This window comes from Phalangium opilio, unplaced genomic scaffold (assembly GCF_054372755.1).
Source record: "Phalangium opilio isolate 3A_F unplaced genomic scaffold, DU_Popi_V2 ptg000060l_1, whole genome shotgun sequence".
NCBI lineage: Eukaryota > Metazoa > Arthropoda > Arachnida > Opiliones > Phalangiidae > Phalangium > Phalangium opilio.
The window spans coordinates 7,227,136-7,252,184 of NW_028324177.1; the positions used below are offsets into that span (position 1 = coordinate 7,227,136).

The window sequence follows — 25,049 nt, forward strand, 5'->3', positions numbered from 1 at the left end:
ACATTATGGGCGGATTTCAAGAATTCCATTATACACATTCAAGATCTTCGAATAGACCGATGGATGCATTCTTTACCTGAGATATCCGTCCTCGAACTTCAGGGATTTTCGGATGCATCCGAGAAAGCATACGCTAGAGTGGTATATCTGAGATCGGTCGATCAAGCTGGAAATGTCCACATCTCATTACTCACAGCAAAGACAAGAGTGGCTCCGGCTAATAAGGCGATATCAATCCCGAGGATGGAGCTCTGCGGTGCATTGCTCCTTGCGGATCTCATCGAAACTGTTCAAGAGTCCTTTAACCTGAACTTCAATCAAGTTTAAGCTTGGACAGATTCGCCGATCGTATTATGTTGGCTTTCCTCTTGTCCACGTTGATGGAAGACGTTTGTCGCAAACCGTGTTTCAAGAATTCAAGAGATAATTCCGGTATCACACTGGCATCATGTTCCCGGACTTGAGAATCCAGCTGATGCAGCCTCCAGAGGAGTTTCAGTGCCCAAGCTACTAAACCATAAACTCTGGTAGAAGGGACCTCTATGGCTATCCAGTCGGGAGCCCTGGCCAACTCCATCCATTTCGGATCCCAAGACGAATGCCACAGCCATCGAAGAAGAAGAAAAAATCGTCATCATGACCGCAAGAATAATTGTTGATAGGTAAAGTTGGTTCTATGCGGGAAAATCTTTGTAAATAAAGATATACTTGAGAAGTGCCTTCACTATCCTCGAGAAAACGTTAAAATGTTCGTTGTAGTTCAATACTTATTCCATTTTATTTGTAATACAAAATATACAGATATTGTGTTTAATTGTGATGGCGTTTTCTGTAGAATCGACCCCATTTTGTTGAAAACCTTGGCAAGGTCGACGTTTTGTATTTTTTTTGCTTGCATCTGAAAGATCATGTTCATTATACCATTTAGTATCCTACAGCATTCCATTTCAGTACCAAAATATTTTTAGTTAAATAGGACGTTAGGATATTGGTGGAAGAGGGTAGCGTGTCGTTCGGAAGAAACTGAACTCCTGACTGATTCATCGAAATTCGCTATGGTATTTTCCCTTCGGTATTGTTCCATTTCAAGCATACGTCTTAGAGTAAAGCATCTTAGTAAATCGAGGCACTGCTTGGTATTTGGCTGCGAAAGATATTCACCCAAACATTAATTAAAACCATAACAACCAGTTACTAAGTTTTCCAAATAAATAATTTCACAACTTTGACATGAAATATAGGATTAGACCTTCTCTGGCTACTTATTTTCTAAGTCTTCCGGTCTTGTATAAAGCCCCATTAATATTGTTTAAGATAAGTTATGAACAACAACTTACTTCAGGATTCGGTTTTAACAAGTGTTCCAAATAGGCTAATTGGTATGAAAAGTCACGTTGTCGTTGTTTCAATTTCTTTTCTTTCGCCTGGCAAAGATTTGACAAAACATTTTACCCTTCGAAAATTTCATGCAGGTTCGGGACAAAATTATACTCGCTTAACTCCACTGTAATTCCTGTGGTCTACAAAATTAAATAAAAATCAACTAAAAAACAAACATTCCTTTCAAAATTCTAAAAATCTATGTCTGCATACTCGCCCCTTTATAGAAGTCGGTTATGGCCTTAAAGATTTGCCATAATTACTATTCATTTATTACTGTAAGCAATTTCTTTAATAATTTCTTCAACGTTCAAATGGCTTGTCCCAAACAAGCTTAAAAATGGAAATTGTCTTGTAATCTCCTCCAACGTAGACATCTTGCCGTAATAAGTGGACGTTTTAACCGATATTAAAAATCTAGAATAATGTATTATTACCCTAGATGTGCACTTTATATCTGAGTTGTAAAAATATACGTATATTTTTTAAAACAGCGTTTCTCGCTAAAAATAGTGTATCTATCACGGAGGAGGTATCAGAAGGAGAGCTAAAGTTCGATTTGGGGAAAGGAAACTATTACGGCAGAGCATGATCGCATCTATCGCGCATCCACTTCGGCACAACAAATGAGAAGCCAGACGTCACAAAATCCGTTAGGAAGTAAATTCAAAAGGGTTGAGGCTCAGAGTAGATAACTGTAGGCGAGTTTGGTTTTTTGTAACATTTTTATGTAGGCCGTAAGTTGTAAAAACTGATGTTTTTCCTCTCTGTTGCGCCGATTGCGCATGTGCGAAACACTTGGCTATAGCTACAGCTCGGTAACTCAATTTACAAGGGGGGGGGCTAACGGAGCATTCGGTCTCTCCAAAAGTCCTTGTGTTGTGTGATCCTTGGTGTCTATAGACCAAAAATGAAGTCAAAGTTCTTGCAGAAACAACACGTGTTCCAACGTCTTTTCCTCAAAAAATAGGACTTTGAGAGCATGTTTGGCCTATTAACGCTACTCGATCTAAAATCAAACCAAGGAGTCGCATATATTAGAGTGGGATATAGACCGAGTGGGGAAAGGTAAAGCCCCGCCCATTGACATGCGCAGAAATCACTGGATGTTTTACTTCCAACAGTAACAGGTAGATGGCGAGAAAATTTGGTCTTTGGCGCGAAATTTAAAATACTTTTTTTAAGATCGTCTGCTCAACATTATGCGTAATCTGAGACTGTACTATAGAATATGGGCAATAGTGGCATGTCACGCACCAAGTGCATTACACGACTTTTATTATATGCATATTACAGAGCTGATGATCTGGTGTAATGTAGAACATTTTTTTTTTCATTTTAAAGGTAAGGAATTTGTTTCTAATGTGCATTCTTAGCCTTACAAACAAGTTTACAATTTTTCGCTCGACATTGCAACAACTTAGCTCAACCTCCAATTGATTGTGGAGCATTCTAGTTATGAAAGAACTTAATTCTTCAAGTGGAGATTTCATGATTGTAATGTTTTGTAGAACTGTGTCCAGGAATTGTTCAGACAGGCTAACGAAGTCTAATAGTCTCGATGAAGGATGTTTGAGGTTACCAAAAGCCTTGTGCTGTGTAAGAACTGATGATAAGGTAATTCGTACGTTTTATTTTCATGTGAAATTACGTTATAACAGGATTCGCAAATTTGTTTCTGGAGTTTAAAACAAATATATCCTGCTATATGGTAAATTGTCAACTCTTTTGCCCTTTCCTTTGGGTCTATGCTCTCTACTTTAGTAATTTTTAGGTCTTTTTGTGCCAAGCCTGCAAGTCCAAGGAATTCCACCAAGTCTTCTAAATTATCAATGCATGAATCAGAACTCCTTGCTTGCTTGTGGCCAGAACTATTTTGTTCTTCCACAAAGCTATAAACGGCCTCTGTACCAAATATGTCTTCCACTAGAGTTCGAAGAATGTCAGAGGCCGGTTTTTCTAAACATATCTATGGAAATGTGAAGGTTAGCATTTTATAATAGTATAGGATATATCACTTAACAGATTGGTCTCGATTTAACGGCATGATATCCAGGATTTGACCATGCTCAGTCACTTGAGTCATCTCCAAGGCTGTCGAATCTTGAAGCACCTGATTTTCACGTTCACTAGAATGTAGTGGCTCGTTTAACAGGCCATGCTAAATAGAAAGAAAGGTAACAGAGATAATTATTATGTTCTTTACAATATGAGCAAGTTAAACTTACAGACGTGCTTGGAGCAGTATATGCTATTTCTTCCACCTCCGTCTCAATGTGGTTCTGAAAAAGGAAAAAAGAAAAATGTTATAACTATAGGGTTAGATAAGCAACACCATAGCACCACTTTGCTTTGATAATGCTAATAATATTACCAATTCATTCATGATCTTTTCAACATTTAGATCAGGCATAAACCTTTGGGCTTGCTTCACAAGCAAAATGTTTAAACGATGCCGAAATTCTCTTCCTGATGGAAATTTATTACCCCTGGCGCGAACACACGAGAATAAACTTTCTAGTGCATTTTGATTGAAGCGCCCAGCCATGACAAACTTGAAACCCCTTTGACAAAGGTAGGTATTCAATTCTATGATTGACAGTGATGCCATTATAACACCAGTTTGAATTGGCTTCCATGCTTTAGCAATTTTCATTCCTTCAAACAGAACTACCACTTCACGTAAATATTCAATGTTGCTTGCTTTTAAGGATTTGCCTTTACAACGACCATTCATTATTTGAAACCAGTTATGCATAAGCCGACAAAACCAAGCAGTTGTTAAGGCCTCCTTTTCAATATGTCCAATGTGAACAGCGGTTTCCACCGCAGCAGCTGTATCGGCACTTAATAGTTGTTGCGCAAGAGGCACTCTCATCTTCTGATAATGTGTTGGATTAACATGTGTTGGGGTAAGTTTAGGCGCTAGTTTCAGTTCTGAAGTTGCCTGAAAGTGTATGAGGTGCTTCAAGTACTTAATGTCAACATTTTTGCAAAGAAGATTATATTTCGTAACACATTACTCTGGCAGCTCCGAGACATTGACCAGAATAGAATTTCGAACACTTTTCAAAACATGAGGTGGATCTGGTACTACAAAAATCTTGTTCTCTGGATTGCACGGGTGTGTAAAGTGGTGTTTCTTTTCACAACATGACACCTTAATTCCTAGGTCACGATACATAGCCATATTTTTAGGGCCATTGTCACTTACTATCGACACAACGTTAAATCCAATGTCATGAAGGCATTTTATACAGTCCGTCATAAAATTTTTCAGATCACCGCTGTCTATACTGTTGCCAACCAAATGCCAACCAAGAATGTATTTCCATTTGGAGCAAGCAGAACGAACCATTACCACTAATCCTTGGGTAGCGACTGCATGGCTGGACAATGTTGAATGTCCCAATACAGTTTTTAATCCAGCATCATATTCGTATGACCGCTTAATTTGCATTTCGTCAACCAAGAGTATAACACTTTCTTCTATCTTTGTCATTTTGGGTGATTGTTTTTGCAGCAGGCGCAGCGTGGCACTTTGAATACCTGGTGGAAATTGAAGCGTCTCTAGATGTTGATTTAGGCACCTTGTTGTTGGAAGTGGATGACCTTGCTCACGTAAAAAATTGTACCCTTTTGTACCAATATTGTATAGAAGTTGTAACGACGATTGTATGGCTTGAGGAGATCACTGTTTGCATCGTTTGCGCTGTTCTACAACGTGATTTATTTGATCCGCAGTGAAGAGTTTGCCAAAGGCCGTCATTACTTTCTCTAATTGGTACCTCGATCTTTTGTGTTCCGAAAACAGTTTAGCGTGCTGTTTTTCAAGGTCTGTATTCTTCTTTGACAATGCCGCTATTGACGTCTTCAAATTTTGCATAATTATTTTCAGGTTTTCAGAGGCATTCTTTGACTCATCAGGAAACGTTTCTGTTTGTGTTTCGATGTGGCACTTTCGTGGATTTTCAACAGACGCCTTTAACATATTAATGCAAAGTTTAGATCAACACTAAAAAGGTTTAACATACATTCAATCTGTTTCATAATCGTGATTATTTACATTTTTGGCCACATCAATTGATTCCAAACGCCGCACTTTACAAAGTCTTTCCATCTCGTCCTGGGATTAATTGCAATAAATAACTAAAACATCCCTGATAGCAAACAATATCGCGATGTTATTAAATCTAAACTTACCATATCATTTCCAGTGTTTTTTCTTTTATTGCTCTCAGACATGGATACTTCTATTTGAATTGGGTTTGGTGCTCCAATTGTAGGAACTGCATTTGGGAGTATTCTACCATTTGTGCCAAAGCAATTCGGAGAAAAATGATCCTTCAAACAAAGTGGTTATTAGATAACTATTATTCATTCATTAATAAAACAAGACATTACCTTACAAAGACGCAAGTGCCGATATTTTCCACTTAAGGCATCATTGCTATTTCTACCGATAAATTTAAACCATTGTTGTCTAACGTCAGGATTATTTGGAAAATAAAATAAATAAACATCCTTTTCTGTGTTTGTGCAAGGCGGGAATGCGCATTTACAAGTCATAGTAAATTTTAAATTGAAAATTTAAATACAACCTACACCCTTGGCTTTAAATTGAATAAAGAAAAACTCATGAACTTGAATATATTCAACTTTATTCTTTAGTAATAAACAATGTGTAATTTGTCTTTAAAAAATGGAGGGAATATTTTTCACAATCTATAAAATAAGACCAATTTTCCGTTTTTTATTACAATTTCAACCAACAATGTCTTTAGTAACACCAATGTTCTAAAAACGAAGCATTTTAAATTTCGCGCCAAAGACCAAATTTTCCCGCCATCTACCTGTTATTGTTGGAAGTAAAACATCCAGTGGTTACCGCGCATGTCAATGGGCGGGGCTTCACATTTCCCCACTCGGTCTATATACCACTCTAGATAAGATAAGTTAGATAACGATAATCATAGAGAGAGAAAAATGTTGCGACTGCACTCAACGAATATTTTAATTTATAAATTTCCAGACTCATGGAAATTTAGTTTAAGAATTCTCAGGCATCACTAAACAAATCGTTCATGCAGTTTCAAATTATCACAAAAATGACAATTTGTAGGAAATCAATACAATAATGATAATGAAAAACTAGTTTTTGTAAGATATCATAAATTTTGCAACATTAATCCTGCAAAAAACAGGAAATTAATGTCCTTCAGCGCAAATGTTCGATGTGTCTACCATCCTGATGTAGATATTCTTCAAGTCTACTGGCCATTGATTCGCGGGCGTGGCGAAGCATTCCTGTGGTGATGTTGGCAGTGGCGATTCTTATTCTGGCTTTAAGGTCGTCGTGTGAATCTGGTTCAGTTGCTTATACCTTTCCCTTGACATAGCCCCAGAGGAAGAAATCTACCGGAGTTAGGTCTGGAGACCTTGGAGGCCAGTGCGTTGGTCCACCCCTACCAATCCATCGGTTAGGGAACTCGTTATTCAGACACTCTCTTACGGGTACGGCGAAGTGCGGTGGCGCGTCATCCTGTTGGAACCACATATCCCTCACTACTGCCAATGGTAAATCATTAATGGCATCAGCGAATTCTTGACGCAAAAACTTCAAGTTACGTTGCCCGGTGATGTTCTCGTCAAAAAAGAATGGCCCAATGATTCTGTCGCCAATGGTGCCAACCCACACATTGGTTTTCAAACGCACCTGATAATAATGCTCCCGAAGGCAGTGAGGATTTTGCTGGGACCAATAGTGAAGGTTATGTCGGTTGACTGTTCCATCTCGATGGAATGTAGCTTCGTCAGAGAACATAACCTTGCTAAGGAAACCTGGCATTTTTTCCCCTGTTAACGCTTATATTAAATTGGTGTTACGGTATACAAGGGTCACCGCCAGACGGTGCCAAAGTTCACAAGAGGCAGGAGGCTAGTCAACTCGCTCTGCCTATAGCGGTGCTTCTAGGTGAGAGAGAGAGAAGACCCCAATGGCGGCCTCACCCTTGTGTTTTAGTTTCTCTGTATGTAATTTCTAAAATGGTCTACTCACTTACAAATGTACACAAATTACACTGAGTGATCGGTCCTTCAGGCACTAGCGAGTGACAAGCCACAACCATAATCAGTCATGTACACGAATGTTTTATAGTTTTAGGTTATTAAGGTTGGCGGGCAAGTCCGGAGAGTCACTAATGTGAAAAGGTTTCGAACTATATGGTATTATTGGCTGAGTGTGTTGCGACGGCTCAGATGACCCATACACTTGAACCACTGGTGCTTTTAAAAATTTTTATATTGGGAAAATAGAGGAAGGGGGTCGGAGTAAAGTGTGACCTACGCATAACTGGTAATGAATAATGTGTGTACCCATATTATTTCCCTATGAAATGAATATAACAAGTCATTGGTACTGAGAAGTATTTCTTTTTATGTAATCTTTACCCTTACCTTTGGTTATATCAGAAGTAAGATAAGGGACTAGAAGTAACGAGGTAACCAAACTCTTCACTTGGCGATGAAAGCGGCATAAAATCGTCAAATTTGTTCACTAGTGCTAGGTTCTATTACCAATGCTAGGGCACTTTAATTCTAGTCCCTTATCTTACTGCTGGTTATATTTATACCGATAGCATATTTTTCCTGTGCTACAGAAAGCCACCTACTAAACGAAACCACACAGGATAAACATTGTTGCTTTGTCTTAAGAAGACGACATTAGTTTATAAATTAGTTTGAGAAAAAAAGTTCTTTATCATATTTTCTCTAACATCAGTCTTCTCAGAAACTTACTATAGATTTAAACTTTTTGGTGCAAACTTGAAAATTTGTAAAGCCAGCAACAATTAAAACTATGTCCGTCAAGGTGCTTACAAATTAGTGAGCAACGACACGAAATCCCTTCAAAATAATTAATTTCATGATAAAATGTTTTCGGAAAATGTAACTGTTCTTGAAAAAGCGTAGATATGTAATTTTTTCAATTAATTTAGAGGGAATGGATCGATTAACAGTAAAATCAGTTGATTGAATTTAATATTGATTAAGGATTAAATGGATAAAAATAACTATAAGAATTGCAATATCTGAATCTTCAGTCAAATGATGAACCTCACACATATTGTTTGTTTTTTCGGCCTTGGTCCAAACCAAGACGTTTTTTTATAATATCTGTCACTTCAGTCTTATTGTAATTAAAATTTTAATAATTTTATTTTTGCTTTACCGTCATACATTTGGGGTTGATCCATTTCTAATTGCTTAAAGAAGTACTTAAGTATCGTTAATTACATTTAACTTATATTCAAAAACATTGATTTCGATAAGCAAATAATGTTGTACTTTATTTCGTTGTTTTCTTTTATAAAAGGACTGCTACTTCATGGATTTTTTTAAAAAAAAATTATTTATTACTTTAAAATAATGGGAGCTTTCGAACCGTGGTCCTTCTTCAGCCGATACAATTTCTAATTTAATTTCCTATCTCTTTTATTAATTACATTTTTGCACCATAATGTACCCTAGTTTTTTCCCTGATTTATTTTTTATTTTTTATTTAATTTTGAATCCCCCCACCCGTTTATGTTTACATTTCCCTTATCTAAATTTAACTCCCCTCTATCCCTAATATAGATTGCTTCTTTGAAATTTCTCTTGTACCATCCGGTTTCTTGACATAAAACCTTTGTTGAGGTCCAGTTAATTTTATGATTATTTTCTTTTTTCACATGCAATGCTAATCCATTATTTTCGTCCTTGTTTTCAACACAGTACTTATGTTCTGATTGTCTTTTCTTTTATTTCCTTTTTGTTTGTCCTATATAACTTTTATTACATTCGCATTTTATTTCATATATCACTCCCGTTTTGTCTAATTCTTTCGTTTTTGGTTTGTTCTGTTTTAATCGTGCATTGGGTTTTATTTACTAAACTAACATTATGTAGTTTTAGTTGTCTGCTAGTCTTTTCTGTAATCCCCTTTATATATGGTAAAGAAATAATATATTCTGGTTTTTCTTTTATCGAATTGTTTTTGACTTCATGGTTATTAAAAATTTGATTAACTAAATGTTTTTGGTATCGGCTATTTATGAACTGTATTTTAAATTTATTCTTATCCTCTATTGGTTTGTCCGATATTGTTTCTATTTTATTTTTAAATGACTTTAGAATACCTATCTTGATTTTATCTTTGTGTGATGACTGAAAATTAAGGAATAGTTTTGCGTGGGTGGGTTTTCGATACATTGTTATTATGGTTATTATGTTCTACTAATATGTCTAGAAAAGGTAATTTTCTGTCTGTTTCTCCTTCATATGTAAATTGTATGTTTTTATGAATCTTATTTACTATCCCTAGTAATTCTTCTGTTATTTAAGTTTTATTTTTAATTATAAATATATCATCGATGAATCTTCGCCATAATTTTACTTGTTTTTTAATTGTCGTTTTTTTAGTATACTTTCCTCTATATGTTCCATTACCAGGTTGGCGATTGGTGCTGATAATGGATTCCCCATTGCTACTTTATTTATGAAAGAAGTTTAAAAACGACGGTATTTGAAATATGGAAGAAAAATATTTTTTTCGTACACTGTATACATATACAGTGTTGTCGAGATCAGACCAACAGCTTCCTTTATGTAAAACCCCCAATACCGCCAACGGGAGATGTCATACTAAATTATACAGGGTGTAAATAAATGTTTAGAATTCATGTTTTATTGTATGCCTGAATGCAACAAAATATATTAAAGCACAGTCCTACGATTAGTCTTAGAACCTGGGTCTCAAATTGCAACCTCTAAACTGTTTTGGTAAACAACTCAACGTAAATATTCAAAGTGTCTACCATTGTGGTTGAGGCACTCTTCCAGAGGACAGTCCGTGTCTTACATTACATTTGCAACCACTAAACTCGAGACGTATGGTAAGACTAATGGTATTGCCGTCTTAAGTACTTCTCGTCCGTTAAGGCTTGATGTAGGGGGATATGATTATGCCGGTAGTATTGTCCTTGTAAACTGGCACGAACAGTAGAATGGCTTAGTGCAACATCATGTTCCACCGCTCTACTACTAGCATGAGATTGGCTTCAAAACTATCTACGATGTCAAAGTCTCTATCCTCATTACAGACTACACAGTCTCTTCTACGTTCACGATCTTGCACTACCGAAATCACGAAGGTGCTCGCACTCGAATGTTGTCGGTGTGGAGACCGTTCGGCATAAAGCACTGCCTTTAGTTGAACGTTACCCCGACCTTCACCCAAAATAATCGTGCTGTCCAATTTTTCCTGGTTAGAATAGGTTGGCATTTTGCTAGGAAACGAGACTAACTACTGTAATTCTACTACTTAGCTGCGACACTGAAAGACCCTGTATATCTAAAAAGACCGGAAGTTCCTCAAAGTTGAGTTTTCAAAGATTGCCAGCTTGAGCAGGTCATGGTGTGTATAGTAGTGAAGGTCGCTTTAACGTTCGACACGTGACACCACGGTATGTTTTGTCCTCCAATGTCCTAACCCGATAGGTCCAAACAATTACCATCTTGGTTTTTCGGATCAGTGTTGCAGTATTGCTGGTCCCATTAGAAATACAAGGTCTGTAGTGTTACAATTGTAACAATACGTCTGTTAAAAAGGCACAAATACTAAGAAAAAACCTGAAACTTTGGACAAAATAAGAAAAACATAAAGGTTTCTTTGGGAAGCAGAAGGTCCGAGTTGTCTGTGGAACCGAGAAAAAAGATCGTAGTGAAAAGTAATCGTCGTTACGTAGCAGATAGGATCGAATTAAATTAGTTAGTCTCGTCTCTTAGCAAAATACCAGTGTTTTCAAACCAGGGCAAATTGTCAATTGAACATGATGTTTAAGAGTATTACCCAAGACGGCAAAACCGTTGCGTAAACTAATCACAAAGTAGAATTTAAACGCAGGTTTAAGTTTTTTGGCTCTCGAAAGAATCAGCCTAAGCCACTGAAAAAACTCTTTACAATTGTTTCTTTGCTGTAGACGATCGGCCAGGCGTAAATATAATTTAATAGAAAATAAGCTAGTAAGTCATATACCAACAGCTTTCTAACTTCAAATATGATGGTTGTGGGTTTAGGAAAAGTGGTCTAATACTTAAAAAACACAACAAGTGGTACGGTCAGCGTCTCGCAGTTGCTCATAAATAGGTTGCTTAATTGTAACTTGACATTTTGTGAGTTAAAATTAAAGAAGCCAGAAGAATATCATATGTGAACTTCTAAACAAGTTATCCGTAAAATTATAATTATTTGTAAAAATATGACAAGCTTCGCTTTGGACCTGCTATACGTAAAATTTTCTAAGACCCCATTTTCAACCAAGTTTTAAGGTGGAAGGTAAAGCTTATCTAAATTTCTATAGAAAATTAGTAATTTTTCTCACGTTGATTAGAAGCAACCACTTTACTTATAAATACGCGGTTTTCAGTAAAAGTAATCTCAACATATAAATATGTTTAATTAATTTTGAAATTAATTTTTAATGGAAAAGGATTTGTGATGACATTTTCCGTTGATTAAAGCGAACCAATTAGCCGAAAATTTCGAAATTGGTATTGATCGATGACTTTTTAAATCCTACGTGCCCTGAATTAATTTGGTGATAAAATATTTGAAATTAGAGGAGATATTGAATTAAAACATAATTTTGGTTCTTGTTCAAAAACTCACTACTGATGTCACTGTAAGTACCTATTTCATTTTTAGTCGAAGGTCGTCACTCCCCCGAGCGTAAGCCTCACACCCTCAAGATTTTATTTTTAAACATGGGCTGGGTCCCTCCCCTACCTTCCCTCCTCCTTTCCCTCTGAAGAATGTTAAAGTTCCCATGGCCGAGCCATAGTCCGTATAAGTAGGCTCGGAGAGACCAAATACGCGCTTAAAACTAATCGTTCAAAAATCCCAACGGTTTTTCCAGTAGCCGCAGAGCTTGCTGGGAAAAGACAACCCGTATTGCGAACCTGATTGGTTCCTTAAACTGCGTTCAGTCAACTGTAACCGATAAAACCGAAGTCTTATAGTATACGGCGTTGACATTTATGGTTAATATTCCTGAACGCAGGTTACAATATTCAGTGCTGAACATAACACAGCACCGTTTTTTGTCTTTGGTTGATGCTTGATGGTGGGTTTGTGGGAATTTATGCAGACAACCTTTACTTCGATGGAATCGAGGTGGTAAATATTATGGTAAAACATCAAATTAATTTTATTTTTAAGGTGTCTTGACTTATATATAGATTTACTTAATGTTGTGAACGAGAAAATATGGACGAAAAATCCCCGGTGAGAGGTAAGGAAGAAAACCATTTCTTTTAGAAATGTTATTTCGATTTAAAATATTGTTAGTTAAGCCAAGGCTTATAAAATAATATATTGTTTGTAATGTTTGTTTCTTATAGATCAGGGCTATTGTCGGACGTCACAAATGAATTGAAATTACCAAAAGGGAATTGGACGAAGCTAATAAAAGCCATTCCACTCAGCTTTAGTGATAAGATTATCCATGATCACCATATTGCGAGGAAAAGTAGCAAACACAAAATTAAAGGGTATCGCATGTTTAAAGCGAATGTGTTTATTTCACTTGAAAGCTCGAAAAACATTACACAGGTGAAATCAAAAGTACATGCTTCGTTCAAAGCGCATAAAATATACAATGTACATGATGCGTTAAATGCAAAGAGTGGAGATGTCAAGGCTGGATGTTGTGATTGTAAATCGGGAAGATGTGGTGTATGTTGCCATGTAGCTGCGACTCTGTGGTTTATCCTGGATTGAACTTTAGAACGCTTAACATTCGTACCAAATGACGTCTCACCCACTGATGTTGCCCAGAAATGGGGTAAGTTAAACGTTAAAAAAACGTTGTCTACGACACGTTTCAGCATTTTACATTTCTTAAAACACAACCCTGGGGAGAAGAAAAGTACCAGGAGCGCTAGAAAGATGTGCGTTTGTAATTATATATCAGTAACTCGGGGATCAAACCTGGCTGGCGATAAGGCGCAAATTAAACGTTTGGCGGAAGAATTTAAATCCATGAAAAGAAGGCCAATGTGGCAACAAATATTAATGGAGACGCAATATACTCCGTTGGATTTCAAACCAATAAACATCGAAGTTCCTCCTGAAGAGCAGTCATCATGTGATTTTGGTAGAATTTCATTACCGGTCCAAATAATCTAAGCGAAGTTAGAAAATGAAAAAATAACATTTCCCGAATCATTAATGGTTTCTACGGATGACTGTCAATTAATTGAGGAAAAAACGAGAGATCAAGCTGCATCACAATTGTGGAAAGCTGAAAGACGCGAAAGGCTGACAGTGTCACATTTTGGACAAATCATCAAGAGGCGTGCTGAAGTAACTGACAAATTTCTCAATAGTTACAGGAGTGGCGCTGATATAAGTCGCATGAAGTATGTCAAAGAAGGAATTGAAAATGAAGAGAAGGCAAAAACCAAATACTGCAACTACAAGAACCAAGAAGTGCAGGTTTTCAACGTAGGATTAGTTATCAATCCAGGTTTACCAGTCTTAGGAGCCTCTTCTGACGGGTTGGTGTTTGATGAAAAGGAGAAAGAATTTGGCCTCTTGAAAATCAAAACCCTATCAAAAGCTAAAGAACCTTATAAACGTGTACATAAGGTTATGCATAACTCGCCTTATAAACTTGTAAATAGGGTTATGCATAAGTCACCATAAACAACGATTTAGTGAATATCCCCTCGACTTCCTTTTAACATTACTCACCTGCGATTGACAAGTCACGATATTTTTGATACGAACAAAGATGTATAATAATGATAGAGTCAAATACTATTGGTTATTAATTAGGAAAAGGACTTAATTTATAACATAATTGTTCAATTGGCGATTGAATGAGAACAAAAGACAGACTTGGCTCTACATGGAATCTCAGAACGATTTACGGCGGAGAGGGCACGAAGCGAGGCTTGGTCCATTTTTGTACATGTTAATGTTTTTCATAGGTTTATTAATTCAAACTACGCTAAGAATGCACACTGTATCGAAATGTTAAGTTTAGTTTTCTTTATTTATTCTAGAGGGCCGGTAGGCCCTTCTAGATAAGAACCCACACCCGCCCGTAATGTTAAAGAAATAATTCACAGATTTTAGGCTTAGTGTCCCATAGAAAAAGCATGGGATTTTTGGTGGTCCACTCCATCGAATAACTCAGAAACTACTGCGAAGTTAGGGTTCGGAACACTTTTGAATTATCAAGCAACTATTGAATGTTGAACTTCTGAAGTTTGATTAAGAACAATTAAGTCTTATTATTTTATTTTAATTAATTTATAAATCATAGTAAAACCGTTCCATTTATTTTATTACGGACATATATATTGTTCAGCCTCCATAGGGTTTGTGGCGCATAGGATAACGCGTCTGCCTATGGAGCAGAAGATTGCAGGTTCGAGTCCCGTCAAACTCGGTGTTTATTTTTACAGATCTTTTATTCAACATAAATGAAATAATCCCATAAATACAATGTTTGGATAGTTTTTTCGTTACGAAGTACGGGCTTGTGGCGTAATGGATAACGCGTTTGCATTCGAGGCAAAACATTGCAGGTTCGAGTCTTGGAAAGCTCGTTGTCTATTTTTAATGAAGAATCTTAGTATATATAAGGTAAAGTTCTTAAATAACAAACTTTCAATGAAATGTGCGAGTGCTGGCGCTTGGTTTAGAAACAACCTTTTTTAAATCTATACAAAAAGGTCAACTAAACTTAATTGAGTCACCAACCGCCTTTTTATATGAAATAATTTACCACCCGCCTATCTATGGTGAATTAATTTACCACCCTCCTACCAATTGTGAATTAATTTACCACTCCCCTGCCAAATGATTTAAAATTTTAATCTTTCCCATAAAATAATGAGAGGCACTTGGAGTGAGCCAATATGCTCAGGAACATCTTACTGGAACATCGAATTAATGACGTTTGACAAGCATATTATTATTTTTATAATGATTAATACAAAATAACGCTGAAGGAACAGATATTATATAAAAAGGGCTTGGTTTGCCCAAGCCTTAAAAACAAAACGATAAGAGTTTTTCCAGTTGTCTGAAGCGCGGATATTATTTTTTTTCTATTGAATTTTAAAGACAATCCGTATTTTACTACTCTTTAGAATTTAATTCAATCACCTGATTTTACTGCTAATGGATTAGTTTCCTATGAATTAATTGAAATAAAAAATTACTTATCTCAGATTTTTCAACAACAATTTCATTTTCCTGAAACATTTTATCATAAATTTATTATTTTGAGGGATATCATGTAAATTTAATCAAATTGACTCTTTCTTTTTTAATTTCTGTGAATTTTCCTTTCAAAAGGTTTTAAACACATCAAATTTTCATAATGTTGTCAACTAAATAGCAACTCAACCAACACTTCTAAAATCTTCCCCACAAGTACTGATATGCACAGTTCAATAATTGTGACTGTGCTTAAAGATGAAACGAACACCTTTATCAAATATAAGAAAGGTGATAACAGCCCCCTTTTGTATTCGAAAAGACCGCATATAATACATTGTTAATGAGAGTATTATTTGAAAATTAAAGTACGTTCTCCATTGCAAAGAAAAGATTTCATGATAAAATGTTTCAGGAAAATGGAATTGTTCTTGAAAAATCTGAGATAAGTAATTTTTTATTTCAATTAATTTACAGGAAACTAATCCATTAGCAGTAAAATCAGGTGATTGAATTAAATTCTAAAGAGTAGTAAAATACGGATTGTCTTTAAAATTCAATAGAAAAAAAAAATAATATCCGCGCTTTGAACAAATGGAAAAACTCTTTTCGTTTTGTTTTTAAGGCTTGAGCAAACCAAGTCTTTTTTATATAATTATATTTATGGCGCAATATGCTTTATTTTGTCATTATTTAAGAATTAAGATAACCGAGTGTACCTGATGTTTTGGTTTAGTTTTTTAGTTTGACTGTACCTGATTTTAGTTTTCGTTATTTATTATTTTTAAAATTTCAAATCACGCGATGAAACTTTCATTTTATTTTACGACGTGTAGGAATAGGTTCCTATGACGATTGCAATTTGCAAACGTCTGTGATATTAATTATTATTGTGGTTTTGTAAAGAAATGTTGATAGCCAAAGTAGTGGGGCACGATGCAATAATGTCTTATAGTCCTAGACTTGCTTTATAAAATTGAGTATCAATTGGGTAGCAATAACCAAGTATAAGAGTATAATTTTGAACATTTTCTGATCTCAAAAGCAAATTTAAGTCATGAAAACAAAAATCATGTACGTTACTTCATTGTGAAAAAGCAATTAACAATTTGACACACAATTAAAAACTGTCATCAGTAACTGTTGTGTTTTGTTCGTTTCTGTTCAGAAGTGGTTCGTTTATAAAGTTTAGCAAATAACAACATACAACCCAGATTTTGTCCAAACTTGCAGCGATAGAATTTGGAAATTATTCTAGGAGAGCGGTTTTCAGCATATTCATATAGAGTTTGAAGTAATTGGAACTCACATCTGGACTTGTACTTTGCCCCAACACGTCTCAACAAAACAGCAATATATTTACCAAATTTTTCTTCATCGTCATCTTGGGCAGTTGTTTGCTTCAATAATCTAGAATATGTTTCCATCCATTTAATCAGGATCCCATAGATAAAACCAAATATTTCTTTCTCAATTTAATTCCACGTACTCATCAACAACTGAAATTTCCCTATCTAACGTATTAATATGCGGGGCACTCTCATTTGTTTTGCGTTTCTTGGGTGCGGTGTTAGATTTTGGTTTGTTCTTTGCGGTTCCTGGTTCAGTTGGATCTAAAGCATCATTTTCCTCAATCTCGATATCGATATCGATACCGCCTTGCCCCAGGTTTGACAGAATCTTTTAACAACCAAAAATTACAATTGTAACAATCTTAGGATTGAAGGAACTTGAACAGAATATGCCAGAAAGAAAAAATTTAAGGTTATTACCTCGAACGCAGCTGCATTATTGTCTTCCTCGGATGTCCTATTTAGGCTATTTTCATTTCTTTTCGCCATGGGAATGTCATCTGGCTGAACATTAGATGATGTGCTAGATAAGTTGGAAAATATAATGAGAACTCCTAACAAGCTTTTAGTTATGTCCTGAAATTACTCTCTCTTGGCAACCGTGTCCTTCAGAAGCTATTTGAACTGAACTGAACTTCATGCCATTCGGCAGAATGTATGTTGTGCTTGAATTGCGGTCACAAAGGACCCTCAACACTTGTCTGCAAACTAAGTACAGTTATTTTCTTTGATCTTGATAATATTAAAAATTTTGAAGGTTTATGATCATGACTTTGACGAGTTCGTGGAGCTTGACAATGAAACGGTATTTGAAAACAAGATGAAGATTAAAGTTGTAACGGTAAGCTTATTTATCCTTGAACCATAATTTTAAAAGATGTTCCATAAGATTGATACTGGTTACTGAGAGCAAGCCGTGTAGTGACGTAAGTCATACGTCATAGGCAGTTCTTTGATTGGTGAAAGGTTCTTGTATAAAGCGACGCCTAGAAGAGGCTCTGTCAAAGGCTTACTAGTACTGACTAGTTGAGTATATGAACTGCAAAACCAAATACGGTCTATCCTCCCTCGCGTCGATCATCCTTGAACATAAAAAGAGTATTGAAAATATTCTTCATATAACTGTTTTTAAATTTATCCACACAGAAAAAAAGAGATAATATGGAAGGAAAATGTTCACCTCGAAAGAAATCTCACCTAATGATAGCAAAGGAAACAGAAAATGAAGGATCAGAAGTAGTAAATGAAGGGTCAGAAGCAGTAAATGAATTATCAGAAGCAGAAAATGAAGTGCCACAAGCAACATGTACTTCATGGTAATATAATATACAACTGTTATTTTTTATTAATCTGAAGTAGTACTTTCAAGTACGTTCTATAGAGATGAATATGAATTATTAATTACAGGATTGTAAATACTCAAAAGGAGAGCGTTGGCACCGGATCACGTACAAATTTTTCACTAACCTACACTTTGCCAGATCTTTCTGAGACATATACGAAGGCAGAGCTTTACGCTGCAATTCCTAAGGAAAATAAAGGCTTGATAAATAGGGAACTTATCAACATTCTTTTTCATGATAACCTAAAAAAATATTCTCTGTAAGTTGAATAACATACTGTTATTGCTCTTTCTTAGCCTAAGTATTTATATCGCACAATATATTCATTTTTAAAGGTATCCCCCATCACATATGCTCGTGGCTCAAAAACTAGTTTCTGTATATCCACATTTGAAACAGAATCCTAATGAAACATATGTAAGTAGTCCTTTGTTTCGTGTATTCAAAGGTATAATGAACCAAGACAATAAAAGTCTTTAGGATTATGTTTAATTGAATAAGCTTTTTTTATAGGAGCCATGGTACAAGCAGCTTCGAGCCAAGTATAAGAACTTTCGTTTCAGTTTGAAAGGAGTTCCGGCAGTTCAAAATGCGAAAAAGAAGTATGGGAAAAGCTCATATAAAATCCACGCTCCTGGAAACCTGACATCAAATTGCTGAGGCAAATAACCAACAACGACTTGGTCCTCCAACTGATAGCTCTAATAAAGATGAAGATTCAAGTCTAACAATGACACGAAAAAGTACAGCTTCGTCAGACTTAGATTCAATAACAGCAAAAACCGCAGAGAAAGATTCTACTTTCTCGACCACCCCTGAGAAAGGTTCTGCATTGCCGAAAACCCCAGACAAAGAATCTACCACATCGAAGGTTCTGGATAAAGAATCTTTGAACTTGGGAACATCGGAAATTGGGTCTGAAATTTTGGAAACATGTGATATTGAACGTCTAGCACCTGAAAATGCAGAATCATTAAACAAAGAACCTGAAGCCTTGACAATTTCCCGAAAATCATTTTCACCCGTATCAGGAAAAACAGCAGAACTAACTAGAAAGTCAGCAAACCATTCAAAGGAAATACCATCTCCACAAATTCCAGTAAGTAAAATAAAAATAATTATCTTTACTTAAAGGGTTAGTGTCACCAAAAATCGAATCTCTTAAAATAAAACCATTATAATCCTATCTGATAGAACAGATCTAATTGATTCAGTCCATTATAATTTTTTAAGTCTTGTTGAAAAGCCCGTTTTCAAAGCTTGGAAATTTAATTTTTTCCAACTATTCTATCAGTTTAAAGTTACGGTCCCCTGGTGACGTCATGATCAAGAGCGCGCGAGCACGTTCCCCAAACTCTTTATCGGCAGCTTTTTCACTACTTTAATAATTAGGCTTAATAACAAACGGTACCCTTATTGACGTCCCCAGGGGTACAAATGAATTTATTTTTTGTTGAAGTATGTTCAAATGTGCGTTTGTTTTTCATATTACAAAAAGAATAACTTTCTTTGAATATACTTTACTACTTTTACTTAGGAAAACCAAAACTAGACATTTTTCAATAAACGAGTCACTAACCCTTTAAAGTAAAAACTGGGAAAATTATATATATTTACTTTAAAACTGGGAAAACTATTTATCTTTACTTAAAAATGAGAAAAACAAATATCTTTACTAATGGAATTTTTATTTAAGGTTTTGGAAGATATGGAAGACGGGATTAGTGTTAAACAACACATTAAATATATGCAGTTGGAAATGCGTAAAAATAATAAAGATTGGGTGGCCATTGACCAAATGAAGGATCGGACATACTCTCATAGGCGAGATCTTATTGAAAACCAGTCGTTACAATGCCTTTTAGAAACGTACCCATCACTGTGTAATATTAGACAGGTAATTAGGTGTATTTTTAGTTAAAACATTTTACATAAGAGTAATTACACTTTTTTTTCAGATAAATTTGGAATTTTAAAGGGTAACTGGGATTAATATAGAGAAAAGATTAGCAGAATCCCTCCAATTGTATTCAGGGAAAATTTGGAATTTAAATCAAAAAGAATCTGTTGATTTGATACTCTTAAAAAACCGTGAAAGAGACTTGACACTGTTATTGAAAGGTTGATAATGTAGCCTTAAAAGTAAAAGTTAACATAATACTGATCAATGTAGAAAATTGTTAAATTCCTTTTTGCAGTCATTCGGTAATTCCAATGCTTTGAATTAAAAACAGCTCCTATTCTGAACTGTTTTATCGTCGAAACTTGGTACAAAATCTTTGAATTTTAACAAGTGAAAGAAATTCAAATAATTGATAAGACGCCAAGAAAAGTTCTCAAGAAAATGGTTATCGCGCATTCATATTGAGAGGACACTAAATTAGACTTTCTCGACAGTTCAGTAGTAAAATCGTTACAGATATCCATCCAAACAACACTAGCTTCTTGGTAGTGTCAGCTACTTTTAGTGGCATTGGTGACAGTTATTAAACCCAGTATAAGGCTATATTTTCCCAGATTTTATTAACTTATAACCAAGTGTATTGTTATGTTCACGATGAAACTTAAATTGTGTAAAAATGTAAACCAAGAAATAAGTTAGAAACAACACTTATATTAAATGAAATACTTATTATCGAATAGATCCATGAGACCAAAATTGCTTTTGTTTCTGAGCCAACTGGGGATTTAGTGCAACCTCTTGTCTAAACATATTCGAAACGGTAAATATTGTATAACCTTTTTCTTGATCATTTCATATCCCTTTAATCAAGATATCTTAGTAACGAACTTTTAAATGAAAAATGTTCATTAACGTAATGAAATTTTTTCCATTACGTTTGACCTTAAAAATATAAGAGTGAAAATTCCTGTTTAATCTCAGTTAAGGTATCACTATAAATACTGTTAAAACCCATTTTCACAAGTGCAGGCATTGAAGTGCAATAATGTTCAACATTTGTTTATTCTCCCTTGAAATTCATTTTTACGACGCAGGTTGTTTTCGCAAAGTAGGTTTAAGTTAAGTAAGACTTCAAGAAATTAGTAAACACCCATGAATTTGCCTATCTAAGCTATATCAGGTTTTCCCAATTTGTTTCACTAAAACAGGATGTTATGGAGTGTTTTACATGACTGAGTGAAAAGTTTCAAAGAGCATGGGCTCTGAAAGGTTTAGTTTCGGGGTTACGGCCCCCAAAACATTTGCCTCTAAAGGCTCATTAGCGTTATTAGATTGGAAGCTATTGAAATTGTCCAAACAAGATGAGCAGGCTGATATGGCCTTCCTCCCCATTTAGTCCTATTTCCGTGTTTTAGAAGCCCTAACCCCGAAATTAAATCTTTTAGACCCCATGTTCTTTGACTATTTTCACTAAGTGTGATCTAAAAACACACCCTTTAGGCTAATTTACAACATGGTTATCAGAATAACCCTGTATGAAGCTCTTTTTATAACCTCATGGAAAAGTGTCGATTATATCCTCTTACTTCACGATAATTACGAAACCATTACATGAGGAGACAATAGTGTTCATTTTGTGTTAGACAACTTATGGCTTTTTTTATTCGCTACAAACCTTTTACATTTAACTGTTTTCTCTACTGCTAATTTTCCGAACAAGATAACAACAATGAAAGCTCCTTCACTCGCTTCAAATTACTGTAGGTGAATTTTCAGTTCAAGATTTTAAACATTTTTTTAAGAGAAATAAAGATAAGAAAGATATAACACTTAAAATTTGAAAGCAAAAATTGAATATTGAAAATATTTACAGTAGTCACGTTTTGTAATATCGATTCAGGATTGCATCGAATTATTAAGATACTTTTTAAGGAGCGTCTAAAATGAAGTCGCTTTTGGGATTCAATAAAAGGTAAGTGAATGAATTGATTGATTTCACAAATATATTTCGTGGATTATCTGTAAGTTTCCATTTATGTTGATGGCGTACATTCAAAAATTCTGAATTCCATCAAGAACACAAATTTAATTTAATGCCATTGCGGACTTAGTTGGTGTACTTAAAACTGTGAGACTAAAGACAATATGTAGTGAAGCTAAACTATTTACAGCCGTTTTAGGGGGGGCTAATTTGCGGATGTGCCTTGATTCTGTTGGAAGTTCACAAATTATGTTCAGTTTCCTAGCAACTTCAAGGCGTTCTGAAGGCAGCGGTCAGTCTGTATATCAGCATATTGATTTTACAAATATATCTATCAATATTTATATAAGTCAAAGTCCGGACTGGCACATTGACTGATTGATTGATTGATTGACTGACAGACAATCAACTCCCAGCCCAAGCCACTTTACCTAAAAGCTAAAATTTTGCAGTGGCTTTTTGGGTTCAATTTGCCGCCATATTTTAAAATGTCTTCCAAAAATGTAATAACCTTAAAGGAACAACGTTAGCGCGTTTCAACCGATTTCGCTAAAATTTAATATACCGGATCGCTATTAACTTCAGACGGGCTTAATGGCCTTTGGAGCAATTATCCGCCATCTTTTAAAATGGCAGAAAAAATGATTTGATGTCAAATAACATGTCTGTAATTTTACTAATATAGGTAAATATATGATAGATTTTTCTCTCTTTGGGTGCACGATTTGCTCGAATGTGCCATCAATTTCAGTTTACTATCCAAGTATTATATTTACGCACTCATGAATATGACGGGGAGAAAAATGTTGGTTTCTATCACCGTAGTGAATTTACTTGAATCTCAATGTTTCCCTTAGTAATACTTTTTGTTGATCGAAAACATTTCTCCGATGAATACGAAGGTTGAAATAGAAAGACCAATTAGCCACAAGATTAGAGATCCACTGACAACTTCGATTGTCAAAGGTGATAATTCCTCCGGAGGTCGCCTTCATTTCGACATATCATAAATGATTTTCTTCGGTATTGAATTATAGTGGATCAAGTTCTGCTCTATAATAATCATGACCCTGTGAATGTTAACATTAAATATTGTTTCACGCTTTAACTATGAGTTGTTTCGTTTTCATAGCTTTATTCTCTTAATCCGTTACTCTAAATTTTTTGGGAGAGCTCAAAATTTGTATAAGTGTTCCGACCGACTGAAAAATCGAAACCTTAAATCCCCGTTCGTCGCGTAACTTATAAGAATCACTCCAATCAATAACAAAGTCACTCAGTTTTTTGCTTTAGACGAATTCAACGTTTTATTCAATTCCAACCAACTCAAATTCTTTTATTTTCAAACTGTTCCTTTACTTTAACTTTTCTTTTGTATTATTTTTTCCGTGGTATCTAAATTTTTTCCATTTCTTTTATTTCCGTGGTATTCTAAACCTTTTCCTTATTTCCATTATTATTTCCTGGGTATCTAAACCTTTTCCATTATTTCCGTGATGCCTTTTCTTTTCCTAAGTTCCATTTTTTAATTATTATGTCCGAAGACTATAGCTCCTTGCCTAGGTCGGAGCTTCATTTCTTTTTATTTCTTATGCCCGACTTCTTCGCTAGCCCATTCCAAAGTGATTATTATTTACGTCCAAGTCAGGACTCCTAGCTAGGTTTCAAAGTTCCATTTCAATTTTCCACCCCCATATTCAAAGTTCAGTTTATGTTTTTACCAATTTGCAATTTTGGCCAGAGCATCGGCCTTTACCCTTATTATTCTATCCCCTCATTTTCTCTTTTATTTATCTTATCTTTCACTTTTTACTAGAGATGGGCTGATACCGATACCATATCGGTATCGGTACCGATATTTGGCTTTAACCGATATATCGGTATCGGTTAAAAATGAACCGATATTTCTAACCGATATTTTTTGAAGAAAATAAATACTTATGTTGAGAGTAGATGGCGCCATAAGACCTAAACTCTGAGACAGCACAGTTTTTCATCTATTTTTGGATAACGTAACTAGTGTCTAAAATGGGTTTTTCGTATGAAAAGCCAGTTTTATAGTTTCAAGTACCGAAATTGGATCGAGAATCATCTATAGAGATGGGCCGATACCGATACCATATCGGTATCGGTTTGATATCGGTATAATCGAAGGATCGGGTAAAATATCGGTATCGGTACGTATCGGTTTCCCAAGTATCGGATCATATCGGTATCGGTTTAAACTGGTATCGGCCCATCTCTACTTTTTACTAATGCACGTGCATGTCATATAATACTCTGAATCTTTGATCTGTCCTATCCAAGCTAACAAATTTTATTACTTTGTTTTTCAAGCAAACCGATCCCTTCGGTCAAAGATTCTGTTTAAAGCAGTTATACTTATTTTTCCTTACACAAATATCCGACTAAAGCTTTCTATACTGTTTTTTCAAGGAACGATAATAATCCAAGGTTTACAAAAAATATAAAACACAAAAGAATATAAACACAAATGAATATAAACACAAATGAATACAAACACAAAAAACATGAATATTTTTGGTTCGAGTCTACCCGGGAGCGTTGTTTTGAAGTCTTAGAAGTAACGTAAAAAGGCAAAATTTTTTCACAATACCTGACAATCAACCATTTTCTAAGCTTCCGTGGCGCAATGGTTAGCGCGTTCGGCTGTTAACCGAAAGGTTGGTGGTTCGAGCCCACCCGGGAGCGTTGTTTTGACGTCTTAGAAGTAACGTAAAAAGGCAAAATTGTTCCACAATACGTGACAATCAATCTTTTTCTAAGCTTCCATGGCGCAATGGTTAGCGCGTTC

The 25,049-nt window shown here is 35.3% G+C and overlaps 2 protein-coding genes, 1 long non-coding RNA gene and 1 other non-coding gene across 4 annotated transcripts; 3 read left to right on the top strand and 1 right to left on the bottom strand.

Moving 5' to 3' along the window:
• The first annotated feature begins 2,712 nt into the window (after positions 1-2,712).
• Positions 2,713-3,363, top strand: LOC149666985 (uncharacterized). Its single transcript, XM_089841662.1, has 3 exons — positions 2,713-2,979; positions 3,042-3,091; positions 3,171-3,363. Exons 1-3 carry the CDS (start codon positions 2,839-2,841, stop codon positions 3,361-3,363), a joined length of 384 nt encoding a protein of 127 aa, XP_089697788.1. The 5' UTR covers positions 2,713-2,838.
• Positions 3,364-4,671: 1,308 nt separating this feature from the next.
• Positions 4,672-5,376, top strand: LOC149666986 (uncharacterized). Its single transcript, XM_089841663.1, has 3 exons — positions 4,672-4,819; positions 4,904-5,104; positions 5,279-5,376. Exons 1-3 carry the CDS (start codon positions 4,777-4,779, stop codon positions 5,374-5,376), a joined length of 342 nt encoding a protein of 113 aa, XP_089697789.1. The 5' UTR covers positions 4,672-4,776.
• Positions 5,377-6,024: 648 nt separating this feature from the next.
• On the bottom strand, positions 6,025-6,326 carry LOC149666987 (uncharacterized). The gene is made up of 2 exons (XR_016368291.1): positions 6,234-6,326; positions 6,025-6,177 (listed from the first exon to the last, which is right to left on the bottom strand). It is a non-coding gene; the product is annotated as an uncharacterized LOC149666987 (long non-coding RNA).
• Positions 6,327-24,873: 18,547 nt separating this feature from the next.
• TRNAN-GUU (transfer RNA asparagine (anticodon GUU)) lies at positions 24,874-24,946 on the top strand. The gene has a single exon. It is a non-coding gene; the product is annotated as a tRNA-Asn (tRNA).
• The last annotated feature ends 103 nt before the right edge of the window (positions 24,947-25,049 follow it).